This window comes from Populus trichocarpa, chromosome 16 (assembly GCF_000002775.5).
Source record: "Populus trichocarpa isolate Nisqually-1 chromosome 16, P.trichocarpa_v4.1, whole genome shotgun sequence".
In the NCBI taxonomy this organism is placed as follows: Eukaryota; Viridiplantae; Streptophyta; class Magnoliopsida; order Malpighiales; family Salicaceae; genus Populus; species Populus trichocarpa.
This window is the reverse complement of record NC_037300.2, coordinates 11550294-11575398: the sequence shown is the minus strand read 5'-3', so window position 1 is coordinate 11575398 and position 25105 is coordinate 11550294. Positions and strand designations below refer to the sequence as shown.

The following is a 25105-nucleotide window of genomic DNA, read 5'->3' as shown; positions in this document are numbered from 1 at the left end:
ACACACACAGAGACACACACACTTAAAAAAAAATATTGTCTTGATTTTTCGTTAATCAAACTAAATTCTTATTGGTCATTTTTGAACCTGTTAAGTTGACAAAGTTATATTAAATTAATTTCCATGTAATTTAATTTCTCATATTAAAAAACACATTAACAATATCTAAATTTATTTTACATAAAAAAAAAATAAATTAATTTGACCTCTAAGTACAGCATCACTTTAAGTAACCGTAAGGATGCATGAGCAACGATCTAGTTATTAGTAACGGAAGATAAAGGCAGAGCCAAAGGAGGGCTGGAGGGGGCATTCTCCATCCTAAAAATATTTATTCTCATAGAATATAGGTATTATATAGTAACAAGCACCCCACCTTTGACGAAAATCATATTATATATAGGGATAATTATATATATATAAAAAAAAGTATTAGTTTGATTGTGTTTTTATATATCCTCTATATTTCATGAAATTACATATTATATTATGGGATTTATATATTAAATAATAGTTTAAATCCTTAATCCCAAGCGCTAAAAAATATATAAAAAAATATGTGAATATTTATAAGTTTGCTATTATATTTATTTTAATAACTAAAAGTCCTTGCAATATTAATATTAAATCTTTATCATCAAATTAATATTATAACTTTATCCAAAAAAAAAAAAACTAAAACTTGTATTTCACAGAACACTTTATGCGCATGACAATTCATTCGTCAATATTGTTTTGATGGCTTCTCAAGTAGTGGTGGAGGCCGGGGGTTGGTAAGGTCCGGCTCCTGTAAAGAAATTTTTTCTAGTTTTTTTTTTTTTTTAAAAAATTTAAAATTTTAATTTTTTTAAATATTTTTTTTAATTTACCTTTTTTATAAAATAATTAAAATTTTAATTTTTTTAAAATAACTTTTTTAATTTGACCTTTTTAATTTTTTTTTCTTGCTCCATCCCTGTTCCTAAGTATATACCTGAAGATATTGAGAAAGAAAAAATAGTCATCAAGATCAGGAGAAAATAATATTATTAACGTGCGCCACAAATCTTCGTGCCCTTTTAAGCTTGAGTTCTGCTTCTCCTCCCTTTTATTCTTCCGGTTCTTCAAATAAAGACATCACTTTAAGTCTTTAAAAATATGATATACACTACATGATTACCTGCTGCACTGCGGTTGGATTTTTTTTTTGTTTACATAATTATTTTGGAGTTGATAATTTTTTTTTAAAAAAATAATTATTGTAGAATTAATTTAATATAATTCAATTATTTTAGTAGGTTTAAATATAATTTAAATAACTAGTAAAATATATTTTGAATCAAAATAAATATTTAAGATGATAATTTTTTTAATAAAAATTGAGACAATAATATATGAGACCGATTCGGGTCAACTTGAGTTAATTTATCAATCTACATATCAAGTCATGAGATCATGATAGCCTCACAAAAAATAAATCAAAACAAATTATAGAGCTCAATTTCCAATAAACTTGATGGTGAAGGATTAAATTAAAAAAATCAATTAAAAAAATTGATCTGAATCAACTTAATTTAACCAACTAAACTTATTATTTATGTCATGAGACTAAGAGAATTCAATAGATAGAAAAAAATTAATATAAAATTTAATTCTCAATCAATTCAGTGTTGAAAAGATAAAATTGAAAAAATATAAAAACATACAAAAACGACTCGCCAAGCCTGTGATCCGAATCATGAGATGATGATAATTTCATAGAAAACAGACCGAAATAAATTAAAAAACTTAATTCTCGATCAATTAAATGCTAAACAATGAAACTAAAAAAATCAATTACAAAAAAAAATTCGAATCAACAAAGTTAATAAAAGCTAAATTGATAAAAAAAAATATAAAACCATATCCCTAATAAAGCTAATACTAAATATTGAATTGAAAAAAAAAAACCAAAGAAAAGAGAACTATTAAAAAATAAAAATAAAAATAAAATATTATTTAAGTTAATAGTATTATATAACAAATTTATTTTTTAATTTTTAATTTTTTTTGGTTGGTGGGAGTGGTGAAAGCACAAACAGTCCATTGGTACGGGGGGAAGAATATACCCAACTCTGTTGCAATTGACAAGCTTTATGTTGATGACATCGTCACTCCTCCGGCAGAGGCTTCTGCGGAATCAAGTAATCCAGAACTGCATTGGTTGAAAAGGGAAAAGACATAATTCAAGGAAACAGAAGAGGATCTGTTCTTTATGGTGGGAAACAGGCTATAGGAGCCACAGGGAATATGGGTGTTGGGCATGAAGATCAAAACTTCACAGGAACACCATGCTTTTTGCCAGGTACAATTTTTTGTTATCAGTAGCTTTAAAGATTAGCAGTAGCCTTTCACAGTCTGCTATCATCATAAGGTTGATTGAACGATTTCAGCTTTTGGAATAAAGATCTAGTCCTAGAAACAAGATCTGAAGGGGTTTGTCCACCATTTTCTTTTCCCAGACTGAAATTAAACTTTCCCAGTACACCACCACAAGCATTTTCCTCTCACAATGACAAATCTGCATCTCCAACGCACATTTTTGCCAAAATCACTTCAAACAATTCATTCACACACACTCTTTTTATTATTTCCATGAATATAAACTTCACAAACACTTCTAATAATTCCCGTTAAGTGTTCAATAAAATTCCTCCTGAACAAGAATATCAAGAACACCCCATTCAAGCACTACAAGTTCTCTAGAATGGGTCTGGTACAAAACCCAAAATGGAAATTGCATAATTAACAAAAAAAAAGAAAAAAAGAATGCATCTTTGCAAGAACAGATGGGTTCAATAAAGAAATCCCAGTGTTGATTTTGTTACCAACAAATATTTTTGGTTTTTCCACAATTTTCTGAACTTTTTCTGTGGATTTTTTCATAACAACAACACCAAAAAAAAATAAAAAATTGTTACCGAATTGGTGATTTGAATTTAGAAACGAAGAAAAAGATGCGTGAAAGAGAGAAAGTGTTGAGTGTTGCTACGATTAGTTCGTTTAATGTACATTATATATTAGAGTATTTTTTTTTTTGGAATTATTTTTAATTCACAATGTAAAGTGTAAATTTTGTAAATATAACATGATAGTGAAAATATAATTAAACTATAAGAGGTTATTTTGGATTTCTAAATATCATACTTGAAGTGAAAATAATAAAATAAAATTATTTAGAAGTCTCTAGGATCCAGTTAGACAGATCTAGAGCTGTTTAAAGATTTATTATCTGAAGATATAATCTTCTCCAATATTGAATAATTTTTTAAAGGTTAGGTTGTCACAAATCACAAGTTATCTAATTGTCTAGTCTCCAACAGTAATTCATATGAATTACTAATGAGAAATCTATTAAATCTGTATTTAGAAGAGATGAATTGCTTTGTTTAGAGTGGTAGTTTTTTATTTTGTGACTTACGAAGTTTTTATTTCTAACAAACAACCTTTTTAAAAAATAAGAGGCATGCTTTTATATTTATAGAGAATCCTAAAAACCCTATAAATAGAAAAAAAAAATCTATTTGCCCCTTAAAGAATATCTATATATTATTTAAGAATAATTTTAGAAATTTAATCAATCAAATCCCTACTTGATTATTTTAGGACTAGAATTATAATCTGTGAATTAAATACATTCTAGTACTTAATTTCTAAAATTATTTTCAATCAAGTCACTCTTAATTAATTATCTTAGTTTAATTTCTGACTAATGATTCGTAATGTGTGTGACCCATCAGGTTCCTAATATGTTAACCCAAATATAAATTATAATTCTAAATAAATAGAATTAAATAAATCAAACAAATTAATTTATTATCAATTCAAAAATTGATTAATTTATATTTGAAGATCAAGTGCACTGTCTAGTAACATGTCATGATTTTCTAAATATTAGGAAAGTCATAAGTAGTTTGATTTAACCTTTCAGTAACTAGTTTCTTAGTGTAATTATTATCCTTTCATCAATAATATTCTGATTTAGATATTTTAGCATGGAGTGTGTCTGCCATGTCAAATCATATTTGTTCGCAACATTATAGTCATTGATCCTTTGAATAAAATTTAAAACTCTTTTCAAATCTCATTTCACCTTGTGCAAAGATTTAACAATCAATACTATTTGAGAACATGTGAAATATTTTCTCTAATTCACGTAGGGTGATGAATTATCTCTTGATCACTCAAATACCTACATATAGTTTATGTTATATTCAATGTCTGTTCATTTGTTACCTTTACCAAGATAATGTATAACAGAATCAAAACATAACACTCTCTATATAAGATAACTTAGTGATCTCAAGTTTAATGATCAATTATACAACCGTCACATGAGCCTTCCATAGACACATGTGATATCTCCATATAGAATTCTCATGTGGGTCAGTTCAGTGCACATGTCTTATTACAAGCACTTACATATTAGTTCTAGGTATCCCTTATACCTCACCTTATGAGAACAATTGTTTCATATCATAAAAGAAAAAACATAATATATACTAGTTTCTACGGCTCTATTGAATGTCTAGTATTTAAGAGAGCATCGACCAAGAACATTTTAAGAACAATTCTTTGAGGCAATAGGAATCTCATAATTATAACGACTTTATAATTTTCTTTGCAAATTATTTTTGTTTCGTGAACTTTATCTTTACTCTAGATTCATAAATCAAATATTATATGAATATTAAAGATAAATTAAGTCTTTATTAATAATAAATATGTATTTACATGAATATAATAATGTCACATGTAACCAACCGATTGACTACAAACCATATTAAACTAATAGTTTTTTTTTTGTAATTATCTATATATATATATATATATATATATATATATATATATATATATTGTACAATAACATTTTTATGAAGAATATTCATGATTCTTGCAAGCTGGCAAATAAATTCTCACTACATGTATTTATTAGTGGTTCTTAAAAAACAATACTGATAATACTTGCAAGTTTACAAATAAATTTTATACATAAATCTTTAAAAGCAAGAAAGTATGTACTTGAAATGTGAATTAGAATGTTTTAAATTTGACACTATCATGATTGCAAAAGGTGTCAATAATTTTAAAATATTCCAATAATTTGAATAATCAAGTCATGTATTTATCTTTTTTTTTAATAATTTAATAAGTGTTAATTTTATCGATAACTCAGGTAATCCGGATCAACATGCTATTTAATTTTCATGGTGGATAAACTATAATTAGCAATTAAATTCTAAGTAGAGGTGGATAAAAGCCTTGCAAATCAATTATAATTATCTACTAGTATTTTTTTCTCGAGCAACATAATCAATAAAGATATAGATATCAATATATTTGGTTTCAACAAATCTCTTTCTAATATTCCATTGCATCCCCTCTAGAATTAACTTGATACATTCCTACTCTGTTATAACTATGGTTTTGTTGTTTTCTAGAGTTCTAAAGTGAAGTGCACAACTTTCTATGGATTCTCCCAGGTCTTGAAAAATCTTGGTCAAGTTAGTTAGTGTTACCTCTAGTTCTATTTTGTAAAAGTGATCATGAAAATGAGTCTCTATAAACTATTAATGGAATTGGATTACAATAAAGAGAAGCAATGGAAGGCATTTTGATCAATAAAAAACCAAATAACATTAGTTTTATTATGGGATTGGCAACACCATCACCTAATTAATAAGTGAATTTGATGATATGTTCCCTTGTTGACTCATTATCTTTCCAAGAGATCTATTTGAAATAAATAATGTTAATTTCTCTAGGAATTGGATGGAGTCGATCAACCTATTCAGGGTATGAATTTGGGTTGATTATTTTGATTCGATTATTTTTGATTCGGTTCGGTTTGGTTTTCACTTGAAAAAAATAACCAAACCAAAATTATTATTTTTTAAAATTCAAAACCAAAACTAAATCGAAACCGATTCAAATCAATCGATTTCGGTTCGGTTCAGTTCAGTTTATGTTGTTCAAAAACTGGTAAAACCAAGAAGAAACTTATAACTATAAGCCTAGGAGAAGTTCATATCAAATCGAAGTCTATAGATCGAATCATCAGTTTCCAGACGTGTAAAACAATACTTTATCCAATTTTTCCAACAAAGTGATCGAGATCAATACCACTTACAATTATTCACTCCTCTTTAGAACCTTATGATTTTTACAGTCCGTATGAACAAAAGCAAAATATATATATATATACAACCATGAAGAAAAGAAAAAATGGTAGGAAAAACAAAATTCAGGAACTTATTCCAGTTTACATGGTCTAAGACCTGATTGAATTCTATTTAACATACAAGCAAAATCAGAGTTACAAATTACAACATGGAAAAAGGAAAAAAAAAAAACCCAAAATACCCCACAAAGTGTCAAGGAAAATAGAAGCTGAAAATCGGTTGAAACTGAAAGGAAAACAGATCTGCTCAGCCAACTACTTTAAAAGCAAAAGGAAGTACCCTGAGATCAACTCAACAATGATCTTTTAGGTTAAGAGAGAGAAGAGAGCATGGAGCAGAAGATAAGATATATGGATGGATTTGAGAGAGATGAGAGGTTGAGAGAAAAGGGGGCTAAGGGGGCTACTTTGGTTTAGGTTAGGGTTAGATTATTTATACTCTCTTTTATTTGTTCAAAGTGCTGGTTGAACTGGTTCGGTTCAATCGATTTCAAGCATTTGAAACCAAAATCAAACCGAACTAGATTTTTTTTATGATTTTCTAATCGGTTAATTTTTTTTCTTGATTCAGTTTTCTAGATTAATTTTTTTTGTTATCTCGGTTTAATTGGTTTTTAGGTTTTTTGCTCACCCCTAGTATGAATGATGGTATGCAAGTCTTGTTGTACACTTGATTTCTAGATCCATCTCTCGTAAGTGTTACACTGGTTCAATCTTATCAAAAAAAATTTTGGTTTATATCCAACAATGGGTTCTTAAGGTACATAAGGATTGATATTGCCTTGCTTAAAGGTAGCTTATAGGGTATTGTATTACCTAAGCACAAGTTAAATTGTCTACCAGTAAGGCTATTGGGCAATGTAATTGGCCTGAGGCTACTTGTACACCTGTATAGTAGCTGACAACTTTTGTGGGATCATGCTCAAATTTTGTTAGGGTTGCAACTATATTTGCTATGCAAATAGGTGATACCATGGATGTAGTTAAGAACTTCCATATGTTTTTATTAAAGAGTTTGCTGTTGAAAAATAACCTTATACTTGTCCATTAGGTGTTTACATGAGAGATCAATTTTATCTCATATTCTAAATCTAATTGAGTTGATCGTGTTGGTTTTCTCAAAACACAGACACGCAGAAAAAAAATTAAATTTAAAAATTCTCAATAGTCTCAAGATCTCATTAGACAGATCTAGAGTTATTTAAGGTTTATACAAAGATTATCTGAAGATAAGATGTTCTTTTTGGATTTAAATAATTGCTTCAAGGTTGGGTTATCGCAAATTACATGTCTTTTAAATGTCCGGTCTCTAACAGTAATTCACACAAACCACTAGTGAGAAGTCTTCTAAATCTTTTAGGAGAGAGGTATTATTATACCTTTGAGTGCTATCTCTTTTCTTTTGTATTTTTTAGATATTCTATATTGTACTACATACTATTTACTATATAGAAAATAAGAGATATAACATTCTATTTATAGAAAAATCTGAAAACACTATAAATAGCAAAATATTAATTTGCCGCCTGAATAATATCACATATATTATTTTAGGATAATTTTTAAAAATTTATTAAATCAAATCCTTACATGATTTTTTCAAGGTCTAGAATTGTAATTCCTTGTATAAATTAAATTATAATCCTTCATTTTTAAAATTTATTTACAATCAGGTCACACTTGATTAATCATCCCAATTTAATTTTTAACTAACGGTTCTTATGTGTGTGACCCATTAAGTTCCTTAATAGGTTGACTTAAATATAAATCGCAATCCTAAATAAAATAAAATAAAATAAAATAAAATAATTTATTATCGATTCAATAATTAATTGATTTATATTTGAATATCAAATATAATTTCTTGCAACCTCCTTAAATTTTAGAAAAGTCATAAATAATTTGACTTAACCTTTTAATGATCAATTTCTTACTGTAATTATTATCTCTTTATCAACAATGAATGTTATAGCATAAAGTGTGTCTATTTTATCAAATCATGTTTATTCTCAACATCATAGTCATTGATTATTTGAATAAGATTTGAAAATCTTTTCAATTATCATTCCACCTTGCGCAATGATTTATAATCAATACTATTTGAGAATAGATAGAATATTTTTCTTAATTCATCTAGGGTGATGAATCTTATATTAATTACTTAAATGTCTTCATCTTGTTCATGTTATACTCAATATCTACCTGTTTGTTACCTTTGATTAGGACAACATATAACATGATTAAAATATAACATTTTCTATATAAATTAACTTAGTGATTTCAAGTTTAAGCATCACTTACACAACCATCACATGAGCCTTTTCATAGATATAAATGATCTCTTTATATGAAATTCTCATGCGGGTTAGTTTAATGTACATATGATATGACAAGAACCTACATATTAGTTTTAGGTATACTTCATATCTTAGCTTATGAGAATAATTGTTTCATTTTACAAAAGAAAATAACATAATATGTACAAGTCTCAATGACTCTAATTAATGTTTAGTCTTAATAGAACATTAATCAGGAACATTTAGGAACAATGTTTTGATTCAATATAAATCTCTTAATTATAAAAACTTTATAATTTCCTTTGCAAAGCATTTTTATTTCTAGAACTTTATCTTTACTTTAGATTTATTAATTAAATATTAGATTTATAAATCAAATATTTGATGAATGTTAAAGATAAATTAGTCTTTATTAATAATTAAATAAGTTTACATTGAACAAATTCAATGTTATAGGGCATATATACTAACAGGTCAACCATGACCTGCATGGTTTTATTAACTACTAAAGTGTTATTGTGGCGCATCATATTTGTTGTGTTTTCAATCTCCAATTAGATGGCTCTTAAATCAATATTAGATAAGGTTATTTGCTGATAAAAAAAATCCTTCAAGAGTAGTTGTTGGTGGCTAACTAGAGTTTGGTGAGTGCTTGTAACAAACCAAATTATTAGAGTCTAAACAATCCAAAAATTATAAACAATAAAGCATTTTATCTCAAATTTCACAACATTATAACAATTTGTCCAAAAAATAATTTGAGATTAGGTCGAAAAGTGTTTACTAGAGTTGTAAGTGGTTGTTGGAGCTGTTGTAATTCATAGTGGCTGAGGAAGAATAAGAGAAGGCAACATGGGAAACGGAGGAAGAGAAGATGTTGGTCGTGGTTATGGTTTGGGCCGAGATGGGTGGTTGAGGGTCATAGTTGTGTGTGTTTTTTAGGAAGAGAAATCACGATTGATGATGGAACTAAAGAAAAGGCTGCGGTCTATAACTAGGTATAATAGTCGGTGATGCTGAACTTGTATGATTGATGGTACGTGGCTGGGTTACGGTAAAGAGAAGCTAGCATTGTGGTCACTAATGTAGGGACTATTGGTGGGGAGGAGAGATTGAACTCTCGACTGAGGTGGTGGTTCTTTGGTTTTGATGGTTGGTATAGTGGAGCTCAAGAAAATTTTTGGGGAAGATGGTTGTTTTTTGGCTTGTGCTTAAAGGTGACATTATTCATCTCGACTGAAAATGGAGGAGTTGTTGAGTGGTGAGCTTTAATAGTGAAGAAGAGGGGTTGTGTTGATATTGTGGAGAGAATGAGAGAAAGTTGAGGGAGGATGCTGGAAAATGAGAAGAAAATGGGCCTTTGTGGGGAGCTGAGATTGTGAGATGATTGACGTGGATTTGGGGAGGGGAAAATATGCTATTGTGCTAGTGGCTATTGAGCTTATTTTTTTATGTTGGTTATTGCTGGAGAGAAGGTATGACAGTGGTTGGCGACTGGGTTTAGAAATAATAGGTCTAGGGTTTTTTATGTATTATTTTTGGGAGAGTATGTGAGTTGGAGAGAGTAATTTTTTTTGTATTTTCTTTTAGTTTTTTTTATTTATTAATGGCCTCCCTAAAATTCCTCCTTTTCTTGTGTGTGGTACAACCACTTATTTATAGGCAAAATAATTTATCATTTTCTCCCCAATTGTTTGGTCTTCAAGTAACTAAAAAAATTCACTTTAGTCCCTTATTTTTTTCCTTTGCATTTTTGGTTTCCTTATCCAAATATTTTTTGTTTTTGTTTTTTTTTATTGTAATATTTTTTAAAAAAGACAACTTCAACTCAATAAAATTGATTAATAATTTTGAAATGAGTGCGTTAAAAATCAAATGCGTCAAAAGTAAATTTTTTAATTTTTAATTTTTTTGAAAAGACGCTACAAATGCTAAAAAAAACAACGCAAACACATAATGTATATATTTGTTGTTATTTTGATACTTTTTGGATATTTTTTAAACAAGAAAGAAAAAAAGAGTAAAAAATCAAGTTATGACACCTATCATTCATACCCGCTGAAGGTGCTCTCTAATAATATGTACAACCCCAAGTGACACTGTACCGTCTTGCGGCTTTACCGTCCCATGATAACTTACCGCCACCCAATGTCCTTTTTTGTTCTTCGAGTGGGATGACGTTTCTTTGAAAGTCGCTTATATAGGCCCATTTGGCTTATTGGCAAAGTTAAAGAACCAACGGAAAGAAAGGCCCCCTTTCAACGCTTTTAATCAGGGTGCGACATTGCCTAAAAACCTTGACTATGGGTTCCTCATCCAACATTTTTAGGAATTTATTGAATGCAGATAGAATGGTCCACCCAATAGGGTGGAGCTGAGTTGGACTCTGATTGTAATATGTGAACACTTCCTTTATAAAACCTTGTAAAGGAAACGAGTACCCAAACTCATACATGCAAATGAGAGTTATAAAAAAATATATTTCCTCCACTGTGCTTATTGGTGACCTTCGAAACACGGTCACCATGTTTTGGTAACGAGACCACATAATCTCCTGGTTGTTGGAGATTGGCCTCATCCATTTGGTTTAGAGTTACCAAGCTCTGAACATTAGTAGTGGGAGTCTTGGGCACACGTTCTTTCCCTTTAAGGCTTGCAACCTCTTGAGGACTTCTGTCTTCCATCCTTCTAGAGGGGGAAGGTGGAGAAGCATCGATTCTAGACCGTGGGCCAATCCTAATGGCCAATGATCTCTGGCGAGCACTGTTATTTTCTAACATTAAGGTAAAATCCCCCTTAGGGGATACTTCCTTCTTCTTTTTTTCTAGAAGTCATTCTGAATATTTTAAAGAAAAATAGAAAAACCAAAACAAAAATCATACAAGAAAAGAAGAAGATGGAGATTTGGTTTACCTAAACAAGAAAAATTCATATATGATAAAAATATCTTGTTCTTGTGTCTTGAACCTTCTAAGTTAAGGAAACAGAGAAATTTTTTAGTAGAAGTAAAAATCATAATTTAAAGTGAATGAAGGTTTTTATATATGAGCAACCCTCCTTCTCCGACAATAAATAAAGGACAGATAACATCTCATCATAACTATAGAAAGGTTAAAAGCCAGTAAACATTCATTGCACACCATCAAGTGATATTCCTAAGATGTTAGCTTCCTCTTCCCTTTTAAATCATTTCAAATCACCAAGGCTTAAATGTCTCTTCCCAAAGGAAGACAAGATGTATCCTGACTTATAGTCTCTCAAAACACCTTTTAAGCCTTTATGTGTGATACACATTAAAGGCTTGGAGGGCAACTGATAAGGTAATTATTTTTTATGTATCTTTTTTAGACTTGAAAAAGTCTATAACAAGGTGGGTTTGACGATATGCAAGACCACAAGACCCCCAAATAATTGGGTTCAGTAATCAACTGAATGCAATGTAAATTGGGTTTGATGACGTATTACATCCAAAACAATATAGGCCTGGCGAAATGACAAACCCAATACATTGGAGTTTAGCAATCTACTAAACCCAAAAGAACATGGGTCTAACGTTATGATAAACCCAAAACACTTGGGTTCAATGATTAGTCAAACCCAATAAAACATGTGCTTGACAAAATGTCAGACCCAACATACTTGGGTTCAACTATCAGTTGAACCCAAGGAAACATAGGTTTGGCGAGATGTCGGACCCATCATACTTGGGTTCAACTGTTAGTTGCCAAGAAAACATGGGTCTGGTAAGATATTAGACCCAACATACTTGGGTTCAATCGTTAGTTGAACCCAATGAAATATGGATCTGATAAAATGTCAAATCCAATATTCTTGGGTTCATCAATCAACTAAACTCAAGGCAATATACCAAGTCCTAGATGAATACCTAGACTGAAAGTGTTATGAGTTTGATAAACTGTCATGTCTTTTAACCTAGGTTGAGTTACATCTCAAGTCTTGAGTATCTAAGACTAAGGAATCCTACTTTTAGAACAATTACATAAATTATTTATATATGAGGTAATGATCTCCTTACACTTATAGATGTACAAAAGATATCTTAAGGGACATACCACACTTACTATCTTAATAATAATATGTAAATGATATTTGTTTCTTATTAATGCCACCGAGAGCAATGGGTTTTTAAGTCCTTACCTTTTCTAAAAACGATAAAGTTCAAGGGGTATAAATACTCGTTGAACCATCTAAGTAAGAGGTTCAAAACCTTATTATTTCTTAATAGCTTGCATATATTTTAGAGTATTAACTACTCTAAAATACAAAAACAAACATCACTTGTTCTTAGAATTTAAGGTTTTTTAAAGTTATTTGTTGTTTTTCTTATAAAGTTATTGATTTTATTATTGAAGGATCTTTAAGTCTTTTTTATTTAGATTGTTTTTATAGGTATTTAAAATTTTTACCATTAATTTGGTGTTTTCTAAACTTAAAAGAAAAAAACTATATCTAACATCTTTATTAACCATTATCCATGAAGAATTGAATAACTTAAAACGCCGAAATAAATTAAGTTGCTACTTTCAAAATCTCAAAAATTACACACTCGTTGCCTAGATGGCCAAAACATCGTTGTTTGGCCTCATATCTTCTACTTAAAATGCTAATTATTAAAGGAAAAAAAAAGAAAAAAAAAATCTCAACCGTCCAAATTAATCAAATTTTTTTCTTGGAGTCAATTATAACTTTCAAACTTGTCCCTCAACTTTTTGACACGAATAATATACCCCAAAACGATTGTGATTTTTATTTCTTCATTTCTTTTCTTCAAGCAATGAACCAGAGCTTTCACTATAGTGTAAACCACTCACACAATTTCTGAAACATATTGCATAAACTCATCATCGTTTTCAAGACCAGTCATTGTGTCAGGTGACAAAACAACCTCAAGATCAACGCTCCCATTTCCATCTCTCCCAGGAAAAGCTGATATCTTCCCATCAAATTTATTGGCCCTACCACTCCTCACAGCCAAAGGTCGGCCCCACCCAAAATCGTTATCATACATAGGGAATCTTGGAGAACTTCCCATGGTGATTGATGCACCATCAAGATTCCCCAACGGAAATAACCGCGGCTCCTTTTCCCAATTTGCTATACCTTTCCGCACCGTACCATCAACATGGGCGACGACGTTTTTGTGCAGCAAATCAGCTCCAAAGCTCAGATCCTTAGATAAAAGCTTTCCAGCCAAAGCAACGGTTGGGATGCTCTGAATCGCGTTGCCAAAGTAATACGGGTCCAACCGCGGCTCCAGCCGGTGGCGGCAATTCACAGCCATACGAAACGTCGTCATTTTGGAGGGCGATAATTTCCTCGCACGTGTCACGGATCTCCACAGCTGCGCGCAAAGGGACTGAAACGATGAAATCTCTGCCGTTTCGTTGTTCTTTAAGAAAAGTGGATCTACTTCGCCGTTACTTAAACCGTTATTCCCGTTACTTTCTCCGTTAACGATTTTCCAACTGTCGTTACTTTGCTTTCCGAAAATCTCTGCCGAATTGGACCTAAAATTACTGTTGTTAGCTCTCAACTTGAGCTTGAGAATTGCATCTCTGCTAAAATGGAAAATTCTCTCCCGCAATGGCTCGTCGCCAGAAAATGTCACCTTAGGTCCACCGGGGGGGAATTTAAGCACCGCCGGTGAGTTAAGCATGGTGTTGCGGGAAAAGTCTGGAGATTTAGAGATTTTTTTAGATCCTTTGCAGATTTCAGCGAAGGTATTGAAGAAGTTCCAGAATGAAGTGCCATCAGTGACAGCATGATTTACAGTGCACCCAATGAATATGCCGTCTTTCAGTTCAGTGACCTGAACTGCCACCAGAGGTTTAGAATGACCCGAATAACTAAGGGTCTTGTCCATTGCGAAGAACCCTTTGAAGCATTCAGGGACGTGGGTTGGAGAAAGAATGGTGTGGATGGAGAGGTGTCTTGCTTTGGCTTGGATGAAATCAACGCCTGCATCGTTGCATACAATATGGACATGGCCAGTAGGGTCAGTTTGGAGGCGGCCAGCAAGAGCAGGGAAGTGAGAAAGAGCGACGGAGAGGGAGTGTTTGAGGAATGTGATGAGGTCATTAATGGAGTATGGTGGATACGTGAGGAGGACACCCTTCTGGATGTATTGACAAGAGAGCATGGGGAGGTCTGAGACTGAGAGCTTTAGGGCTTTGATGGTTGAGGATTTTTGGTCTGGGTAGATAGTACATCTTGAGACGATAGTGGTATTGGAAGAAGAAGGCATTTTCTTCCTTTTTCCTTTTAAGGTTAATGATAGTGGACTGGACAGCTGAGTAGTGTGCGTGAGAGTATGAATGTGAGGAGATGTGGAGGGGTTTATATAGGGAGAGTGTAGGAGGAAGGATTCATGAACTTGAGGGTAGTTTCGTGGTGGTTGTTAATACGCTTGCTTCACCGCATATCCATTTGTTTATGGCCTTTTTATCAACAGGAGGTGTATGGGTGAGTGAGAGGAAAGAGAGGAGACATGGTGGGGCATGTGTTGGATTAGTACAAGAAGGCTTGCTATTTAAGAGGTTCAAAATTACTACCGAATTTGAAGTAAACTATATACATAATATCAATAAAAAAAAAACTCACTATTATCACATTTAGTGGTTTGGCAATATGTTGATACTTAATTAAAAACATCATTTTTGTAACAATTGCCTTTTAAACCTCGACAACAAAACTGTATAGATCAAGTAAAATAACTAGGATAAATGACCTATTTTTAATCTGATTATAGAATTAAATATGTTATTCTTGATATAGATATATATCAACTTCGCCATAGAAATAAAAATGAAATTCAATGTCAAGTGATGAAGTTAGTGAAAATTTCAAACAAGAATGGGCTTTCCAGGTTGTGTTTTGGATTATAGTGATTGAGGTTGAATGTAAACTTTACTCTTCGGGCTCAATATTTCCTGCAAAATAAGTTTTTATTTTAAAACATGAAACATTCTAATGTTTCGGTTAGAAAATGTAGAAGAAGAAAATAATGTACATGAAGAGAAAATAGAATGAAGTTGTAGGGAGTGTATTTAATTGAATGTTATGTGTTTCCGTATGTGAAGCTTGTTGAATGATTAAATGGTTGTTTGTGGTTTCTAAAACTATTGAATGATTGTTTGTGGTTACTGAAATTATTGAATAGTTATTTATAGTTCCTTGAAATGTTGAATGGTTATTTATGTTTCCTGGAATTGTTGAATAATTATTTGTGGTTTTTGGAATTGTTGAATGGTTTCTACTCATGTATGAAATTGTATTGCCTAACCTTTTTACATGGTGACTAAGATATTTATAGACCTCGATCACATCAATTTATATTGAGAAACATGAGAGGTAGTGTTACAATTATAGGTACCTTTATGGGTGGAGAATGGAGTCTATCATTGATATAGAGGTTGGTGTTTGGTTGTGATGCATGCATAGTGGAGAGGTTGGTTCTTGGTTGCGGTGCTTGATAAACCAAAGTTAGTCAGAATTAGGCGAGGGGGATTCTAGCCATTTAGACTTGGCACATATGGCTAGTAATTGTTTTGTTTTAATATTAGTTTTTTCATGCATCATCACTTAGGAATCAACAAAGCTAATTTTTTCAAGAATCAGATCCTCTTAGATAGTCATCTGCTTATTCCTTGACTTTCATTATATTTAGTCATATGTCAAGATTTATGGGATTTAGATCTGCTTCAGATCAATCAGTATAGATTATCACTTATTAATTTTCCTACTGTAATAATGAATGCTACTAAAAAATATTTGGCCAGGAGTCTAAGCAATTCATGTTATATATAAAGTCAGAAATTGGATGTTGTAAATGTCAAAATGATTGGCTTTGATTAATGAAGGATTATTTGCATTAATGAAGATTGATTATTGTAGATTGTTAGTTTATCCAAATTAGATAAAGAATGAGTCAAGTTATCTTATAGGATATAACATGATTATTTCTGTAATTAAATAGTTTGTTTGGATAAATTATATAAGAAGTTCAAATAAGTTTTATCAAAATAAGATAAATACAAGTTATTCGAATATAACTATTAGAGAAGTGTTTTTGAGAAATACGTTAGCAGTTTGTTAAGAATGTAATAAACTAAAAAGCTTGAAGATAATGTTTATTAAAGGTTCTTATTGTTATCATATGGATATGAGGAAGGACAATTAGGAGCACTTAGGGAGAGCATCACTTGCAGGAGAGCAAGAGTACCCAATCAGCTAAGAAGTTATACAGAGTTTCACAACATATACTCTTGACACATATGTGGAGTGTGAAAAAATTCTCAAAGATAATTGTTCACTGAAGAGTTGCTGAGCCTGCAGACTCCTAAAGGGAGTTCCTGTATTAATTGCCAACAACTAGATGTTTCAGTTTGGATGACAACAATTTGAAGATCATCAGATGTTCTGACTAGCAACTATAATAGAAGACAAAATGGAATATTTGTCTTGACAAGTAAGGTAATATAGAAACAAAGGATTTTAGGTGAAAATACTCCTATTGTAATCTTCTAAACTAGTGAAAGTTATTTATCTTGGGTTTGGCTGCCTTAGAGGGTTTTTTTTATCTTTTGAAAAGTTTGTAACCAAATAACTTGTTCATTTAAGTTTTTTTTCACTTATATTTATTTAGCTACTGATAAGTTTTTGCAAAGTGTTAGCAAATTACTTCTTAATATATAAGGAACAAAAATGAGATTATGAAGTGGTATCAGAGCAAGTTCACTCATTCTAGAGTGAGATCTATTTTCCCTCATGAACATGTCAATTCTAATTTTATCACCGCTATTAAATAGTGAGAACTATGCCTATTGGAAAATGGGGATGAAAGTTTTCCTCAAATTACTAGAAGAGAAAGTCTAGCACTCAATTGAGCATGAATGGACCAAGCCTGAAACTCTTTTCAGCTACTAGACCAGAGATGAATCCAATGATTGTAATTGAAATAATAAAGGCATGAATGTTATATTTATAGTAGTGTCTCGTGATGGATTTAAAAGAATCTCCATGTGTGAGATAACTAAAGAAGTTTGGGATATTCTTGAAGTTACTCACGAGGGAACCAAGATGGTGAAAAATTCCTAATTACAAATACTAACCTTAAGATTTGAGGAGATAAGAATTCTAGAAGATGAATCTTTTAATGAGTTTTATGCAAAACTTAATGATATTATGAATTTCAGGTTCAATTTAGGAGAAAAAGTGGAGGACTCACGAATTATGATAAATATTTAAAGATCCCAACCTGAAAGAGTTCAACCAAAGGTAATAACCATATAAGAAAACAAGGGTCTGGACACTATACATGTTGAAGAATTGGTAGGTTTCTTACAAACTTATAAATCTAAATTGTCTTATCAAAAGAAAGGTAAGTCCATTGCACTTAAATCTGTTATGATAGAACATGATAATTCTTCTGATGATGATCTTAATAGTGAACATATTGCTCTTGTAGCTAGGAAATTTTGAAAATTCATGTTTTAAAAAAGAACAATGGTAAAGATAAAAAAAAAAAAGAAGCAAAGATTGTTCCAAAAGAAACGAGTTAGAAAATTGTAGTAAAGATAAAATTGAATCTATGAAAAGAGATAAGTGTTTTGAATGCTCATTATATAGTCACTTAAGAAATGAATGTTCTAGTTTCAAAAGAAATAAAAAGAAAAGCCCTTAATGTTACCTTAAGTGATGAATCTGATTCTAGAAATTCTATTTCATCATCTGATAATGAATTTGCTTTTGTTGTTTATTTTGGTTTTGTCGATGCATGTACTGACATGTATTAAACTATCAATATATTAAGTGATTCTAACAAATACTAAATTGTTAACAGATTTAGTAGTTATGATATAAATTAAACTGTTAGTTACTTTAGTGATTCAGATATTACATGTATTATTGCTGATCATGAATTAAGCTTCCAGAAAGCTTATGGTGACATATGTGAAGAAGTCATGAAAATCAAGAAATTAAACTCGAAGTTGTTCAACAAACTAACAATTATAGAGAACGAGAAGAACAATCTGGATGAGGCTCTAAAGTTTTTAGAAGTATCTAGACCTCTCATTAAGCTCAAAATACTTGAGAACAAGCTGACAATGTACAAACAAACAAAGGAACAATCAGTAACATAAAAACTTGATGGACTATTGAAAGCTCAAAGGATCAACATTGATCGTAAAGGTTTAGGATACATGATGTATGGAAATCCGATCAACAATATATATTAGTAGTCTCCTCTTCCAAAGTAATTATCTTTATAAAAGGTAAAATAGAAGAGATTGTCATGCCTAGAGACGAGTTAAACAAAGTCCAAATAGGTAAGTTAAAAGGTAAGGTTATTTTTACTTGTCAGCAATGTAGAATTATAGGATATGTAAAAATGAATTGTTTCAATCTATGAGATATATTTCCTAATAAGAGTCAAGATCTAGAGTATAAAATTAACTTAGTATTAATTCAATTATGTATTATAGAAAGGAAACTTAGTAAGTTAGCAGGTTGTAAGAAATATCAAGAGTTTAAAAATGCTAACAAAACAAAAATGAAAAATTAGTGGGCAGTTAAGAAAAAAGTAATATATCTAGTAGCACATACAAAACTAAAAACAATGAATAATAATTCGTGGTACTTAGATAATGGTTATTTTAGACATATGATAGGAGATAAAAGTCAATTTAAAAAATTTGAATCCTTGAGTGGATGATCAATGACCTTTGGAGATATAAACACAATTACTATAAAAGGTAAGATAAATATTGATATTCCTAATTTACCTACTTTTCATAATATTTTGATTGTAAATAGTTTTAAAGCTAATCTACTAAGCATAAGTCAATTTTATTATAAGAATCAAAATGTGTAATTTTCTAAAGATGAATGCAACATCTAAAGTTTCAACCTTAACCATCTTGGGTTGTCATAAGGTAACACTGGATGATAATAATATTTGGCATCAACGCCTTAGTCATATCAATTTTAGAGCTTGTTAGAGATCTCTAAAAGGAAAGTAGTATATGGTCTACCAAATTTATAAATAGTTAGGAAGATGGTGTGTGGAGCATATGAGGAAGGAAAACAAACTAAGTTCAACATAAAAAAAAAAACTACTGATATTTTAACCTCAAGACCTTTTGAATTGTTACATATGGACCTAATAGGTCCAACTCAAACTGAGAGTCTAAATGGGAATAAGTATATCATGGTCATTAAGGATGTATACTTGGACTATTATATTAAAAGAAAATTCTGAATCATTTGGTCTTGTAAAAAAACTGTTCAAAAGATTGCAAATAGAAAAGAATCTTTTCATCTTTAAAATTCACAATGACCACGACAAAGATTTTGAAAATACTAACTTTTTATTTTTTATATGATGAACAAGGTATACATCAAGAATTCTCCGCTATTATCACTCCTCAATAAAATGGTATAATCGAGAGGAAAAATAAAGTTATACAAGAAATGACTTAAACTATGCTAAATAGTAAAAAAGTCGCATTTTACATCTAGAGGGAAACTATCAACATTGTTCTACACATTTTAAACTATGTTGTGTGTAGACCTAGAACAAAACTCTCTCCTTATAAGTTATGGAACAACAATAATTCCACAATCAAATACTTCAGAGTATTTGGAAGTTCTTGCTAAATCTTGAGAGATTGAGAAAACTTATATAAGTTTGATAGCAATAGTGATAAATGAGTCTTTCTTGGATACTCATCACACAACAAGCCTACAAAGTCTACAACCTATAAACTCAAACTATCATAGAATCAATCAAGAAAGATCTCGATAACAACATTGAGATAACTAAATAAACCTCATCAAAATAGTATGAAAAGGACCAGAAAGAGAGTTCTACGTATGTTTCTAAACAGTTATAAGAGAAAAAACTTTCATCAAGGATAAAACACAATCATCCTAAGAAGAATATTATTAAAAAATTGGATGAAGGTATGTGGTTAAGAAAAAAAGGGTTATAAATCATATCTCATATATTTGTTATTTATCACATATTGAACTTATGAAGGTTGAAGATGCCATACAAGATGAAAGTTGGATTAATGCCATGTATGAGAAACTAAGTCAGTTTACAAGAAATGATGTATGAGAACTAGTTTCACATCTTGATTGTCACAACATAATTAGAATCAAGTGGATATTCAAGAACAAATCAGATGAGCATGTAACAATTATAAGAAACAAAGTAAGACTAGTGGCACAAGGATACACTTAAAGTGAAGGGATCGATTTTTATGAAATATTTGCACCAGTAGCTCATTTAGAATCTATTCATATATTGTTTTCAATTTCCTATCACTTGAATTTTCAAACTATATCAGATGGATATGAATAATACATTTCTAAATAGAGTTCTATAAGAAGAGGTTTGTATAGAACAACTCAAAGGTTTCACTAATCATTTACCTCTTAATCATGTGTACAAGTTAAAAGAAAGCCTTTTATGGTCTAAAACAAGCTATGGACAATTAATAACATATATGTTAGATAACAGTTTCAAAAGAAAACAAGTTGACATGACTCTTTTCGTAAAAAAGACTGGTAGACATCTACTCATTGCTTAGATTTATATTGATAACATTGTGTTTAAAGATACTTGTGATTCACTTTCTTATGAGTTTGCTAAAGAAATAAAATCTGAATTTGAAATGAGTATGATCGGTGAGTTAAACTTCTTCTTTGACATACAAATTAAGCAGAGTGAAAATAAAATTTTTATTTCTTAATTTAAATATGCTAGAGATATGGTGAAAAAGTTTAGCATAGAAAGAAATAGTCATGCTTGTACACTCTGTCAAAATCATCTTAGATCTTATAAGTAAATGTGTTGATTCTACACTTTATAGAAGCCTGATAAAGAGTCTACTTTATATTATTGCTAGTAGACTTGGCATTACTTTTAGTGTGGGTGTTTGTGCTAGATCCCAATCTAGTTCTAAAAAATCTCATCTTATAGCAATGAAAAGAATCATAAAATACCTTAATGCTATAATTGACTATGATGTATGGTATTCAAAAGATTCAAACTTAAGTTTAGTTGGCTTTTCAAATGCCAATGATAGAAAAAAGCATTATTAGAGGATGTTTTTATGTTGGTGGCAACTTGGTAAGATGGATGAGTAAGAAAGAAAATCCAATCTTATTGTCCACTGCAGAATCTGAGTATATTGCAGAAAGTTACACACAACTTCTTTGGATGAAGAAGATGTTAAAGGATTATGATTTTTCTCAAAATATATGACTATTTATTATGATAATTCCAGTGCACTTTGTATCTTCAAAAAACATATACAATATTCATGAACTAAGCATATAGATATAAGACATCATTTTATTATAGACTTGGTTAAATCAAAGATTGTGTCATAAGAACATGGAAACACCGAACATTAATTGCTGACTTATTCATGCAACCTTTAGATGGTCTAAGATTTAAATTTCTTAAAAAGCCAATGGTTTATGTGACATGCCTAATTCTTAAAAAATATAAAATTTGAAAATAATAATAATAATAATAAAATGTATGTGTACAAAGTTTTGTTTGTGCTTGTATATGTTTTTCACACGTGACATATTGTTAAAACAGAACCATGAAAGCAAACCTTGTAAGTATACATAATCTATACCTTTAAATCTCATAAATTTCTTTTTGTTGGGATCAATGCAAATCTTATTTGGTATAGTCTTCACTTTTGAACACTATTTTTTTGAAAGATCAAATAAAGGTATTATCTTAAGCACTATGAGAAATTCTTGTTGTTTTACTATCTATTAGCAAAAGTAAAATTAAATTAAATGTAGATATGCTAACAATTAAGGGGAAGTAATAAGTCTTGAATTGACTAAATCTAGTTGAACCTAGTACATAAATTGTTAAGATACTCCTCTTGACATATCCTTAAGAAAAATTCAAGTGTTCACATCATTGTAGAAATAGACGAACACTTCAGTATGCATCCATTCTACTCTCTAATTTCTTGAAGAAAAAGCCAATTGCTCAATGTGGAAATAGATGAACAATTACATAATTGAAATGATAGAGTTAATCAAATATTATATTAGGAGTAAAAATCTTCTATATCAAAGCCCTAATATATAGTTTAACTTTTAAGTTATGCTCACACCTTGCTAGCATATATTTGATCGAAGAGAAAAAGATGAAGAATTTTTTTTTTTAAATCAAAACTATTGTCTTTCTCACTAACACACTCACATCTTAATTTCGTCAACTAAAAAAACATGCGTTCATGAATGAAGATTGACCAATAAGGTAAATATCTCCTTCTAAAATGTCAATTATGAGTATTTCTAGGCTAGAAAATTGAGTTACTTTATGTAGGTCTATATCTTTGCCTAAGTGTACAATTAGATACACTTGTGAGATAAACATATGAAAATGACGTGGCCTAACTGATTTATAAAACAAAAAGAGAAATGGTTAGTCTAAGAAGTCAATCTTTTTCATAACACTGATGTGTCATCTTAAAAGAGGCTATAAATGCATATCACGAAGCTTGATGTGAGCATGAACAAGAGAAAAATAACTTTTTCAGAGCTAAATTAATGGTTTTGTTTATCAAAACACACAATAATCATTATCTCCCTCTATGTTTCTTTTTAAGGCACTCATCTCATATTTTTTCAAGAAAATCTCTTCATTTTTACTTGAAATCTTATGATAAATACAAAAGAAATTTCTAATACAAAACATATGTTTATCCTCTTCATCTTGCATTTAACCTTTCTAAAAAAATGGTAAGGATATCCTATATTGATCTGAAATTTATTAAGAAGTTTATTAAAAAGAATGAGTGTTTATTATCATCTATGTGTTATATTTATATAACATATTCCTTTTCATTTATTGTTTTTGAAAATAACTAATGCATTTTCTTCTTAAAGAGATGTTATAAAGTAAAAGCTAAAAAAACATGGAGCCTCTATTTCAAGATCTTCTAATAAGAACAAGAGACCTCATCCCTTAAAAAGACTCTAATCCAGCCCTCCAAGATTCAAAGGACAGAAGAAAAAGGCAAAGCGATGGCTAGTTCCTCTAAATTTGAAGCATAGTTTGGAAACATTGACCGCTTCACTTTCCCTGGTGTAAAGATGGCGTACCAAAACAACTTTTCCAAGAAAAACATACTAGGTGAAAGAGATGTTTTGGTAAGTGATCTTCTCGACCCTACATCTACGTTTATAAAAGACATATTTATGAAAAAAAAACAATGGGGTAAATTGACTGAAGAAGCATCTGCTTTATATGTTGAAGAAGTTATGAAGTTTTATGTTAATTGTGAGCCTTTCAATCTTAATGACCACTCCATTACTTTCAGTATTAGTTGTCTCCTGCTATCATTAAAAAGTTATATGAGCTACCTGGAATCATAAATCCTGGCTTTTCCTATAAAGGAATATATAAGCCCCTTCAAAGGCTCAAATGAGAGATCTATTTGTTGGCCCTAAAGGACTAAAATGGTCAGCTAAAGCACATAGACTGCTTATGAACATTATGCTACCTCCTTACTGATTGTTAGCAAAAATTGTGTTAATAAACCTCTGGATTACTCAAAGACATACTGAACTTACAATTTAGAAAGCTTAATTTATGTATGTTATTGCTATTAATGTTCCTATCAACCTAGCCACTCATTTATTGATATCATACAAAAAAGCTACAACTGATAAGGACGTGAGTCTGCCTTTTGGTGGGTTGATATCAAGGGTAACAATCATGGCTAAAGTACCATTATATGATAGTGAGCCAATAATTCATATTTTTTGAAAGATCTCAGTCATAACTATTATCAAATTCAAAGTTATGGTCAGTAAAATGAGGTCACATCTTGAAGAGTTTACCTCTTCTTAGCCAGAAACTCTTCAAACCAACCCCCTACTCCCTCTTATAATTGAATAATTGCAAGTACTATCAAACATGTTTGAAAGTTTTACTGGTAAGTGGGAACAAAATATTGATGATATTGAAAAGTTGCTAACATATATGCAACAAGATATTATGCATGTTAATGATAGAATTGTTCACCTTGATCTAGATATCAAACAATTGCATCAGTCTATTATTGGTGAAGATGAGGACTAGGATTGGAGCCAAAATAAAAGGGAGACAAGGATGCATACAAAGAACAGGAAGCAAAGCAACCAGCTAACCGTCATAATATTTATTTTGCTTTTATGGAATTTTACTCATTGTTAATTATTAATGAATATCAAATATCAAATATTCTAGTCTATAATAACTAGGATATGTTTTGTAGCATAAAAACTTCTTTGTTGAATACGTAATGAACTTTGAACTTGATGCATGTAGTTGCATAACAATATCTGATGGATGATTGTTTTGAACATATTATGAACAATTAGGACGCAACATGCTGCATGAAGTATTCTTTGAATATGTTATGAATTGTTTACATGAAACATGTTAGGAATTATTAGAATGTTGTTGCATAAATATTATTAAATTTTCTCATGCTATATAACAATGGTTCAATTATGCTCTTAGGTATACTTTAATGAAGTATTTGTTTATGATTGA

At 30.5% G+C, this 25105-nt stretch overlaps 1 protein-coding gene and 1 long non-coding RNA gene across 2 annotated transcripts; one reads left to right on the top strand and one right to left on the bottom strand.

The window, feature by feature from the left end:
- The first annotated feature begins 2044 nt into the window (after positions 1-2044).
- On the top strand, positions 2045-24872 carry LOC112324544 (uncharacterized). The gene is made up of 2 exons (XR_002978478.2): positions 2045-2323; positions 24603-24872. It is a non-coding gene; the product is annotated as an uncharacterized LOC112324544 (long non-coding RNA).
- On the bottom strand, positions 13242-14844 carry LOC7487458 (BAHD acyltransferase DCR). The gene has a single exon (XM_002322929.4). The coding sequence runs from the start codon at positions 14759-14761 to the stop codon at positions 13325-13327; it is 1437 nt and encodes a 478-aa protein (XP_002322965.1). The 5' UTR covers positions 14762-14844; the 3' UTR covers positions 13242-13324.
- Positions 24873-25105: the final 233 nt, after the last annotated feature.

What these genes read in the sequence shown, in the direction of transcription:
- LOC7487458 (XM_002322929.4), bottom strand. Translation starts at nt 14,761, where the DNA reads ATGCCTTCTTCTTCCAATACCACTATCGTCTCAAGATGTACTATCTAC.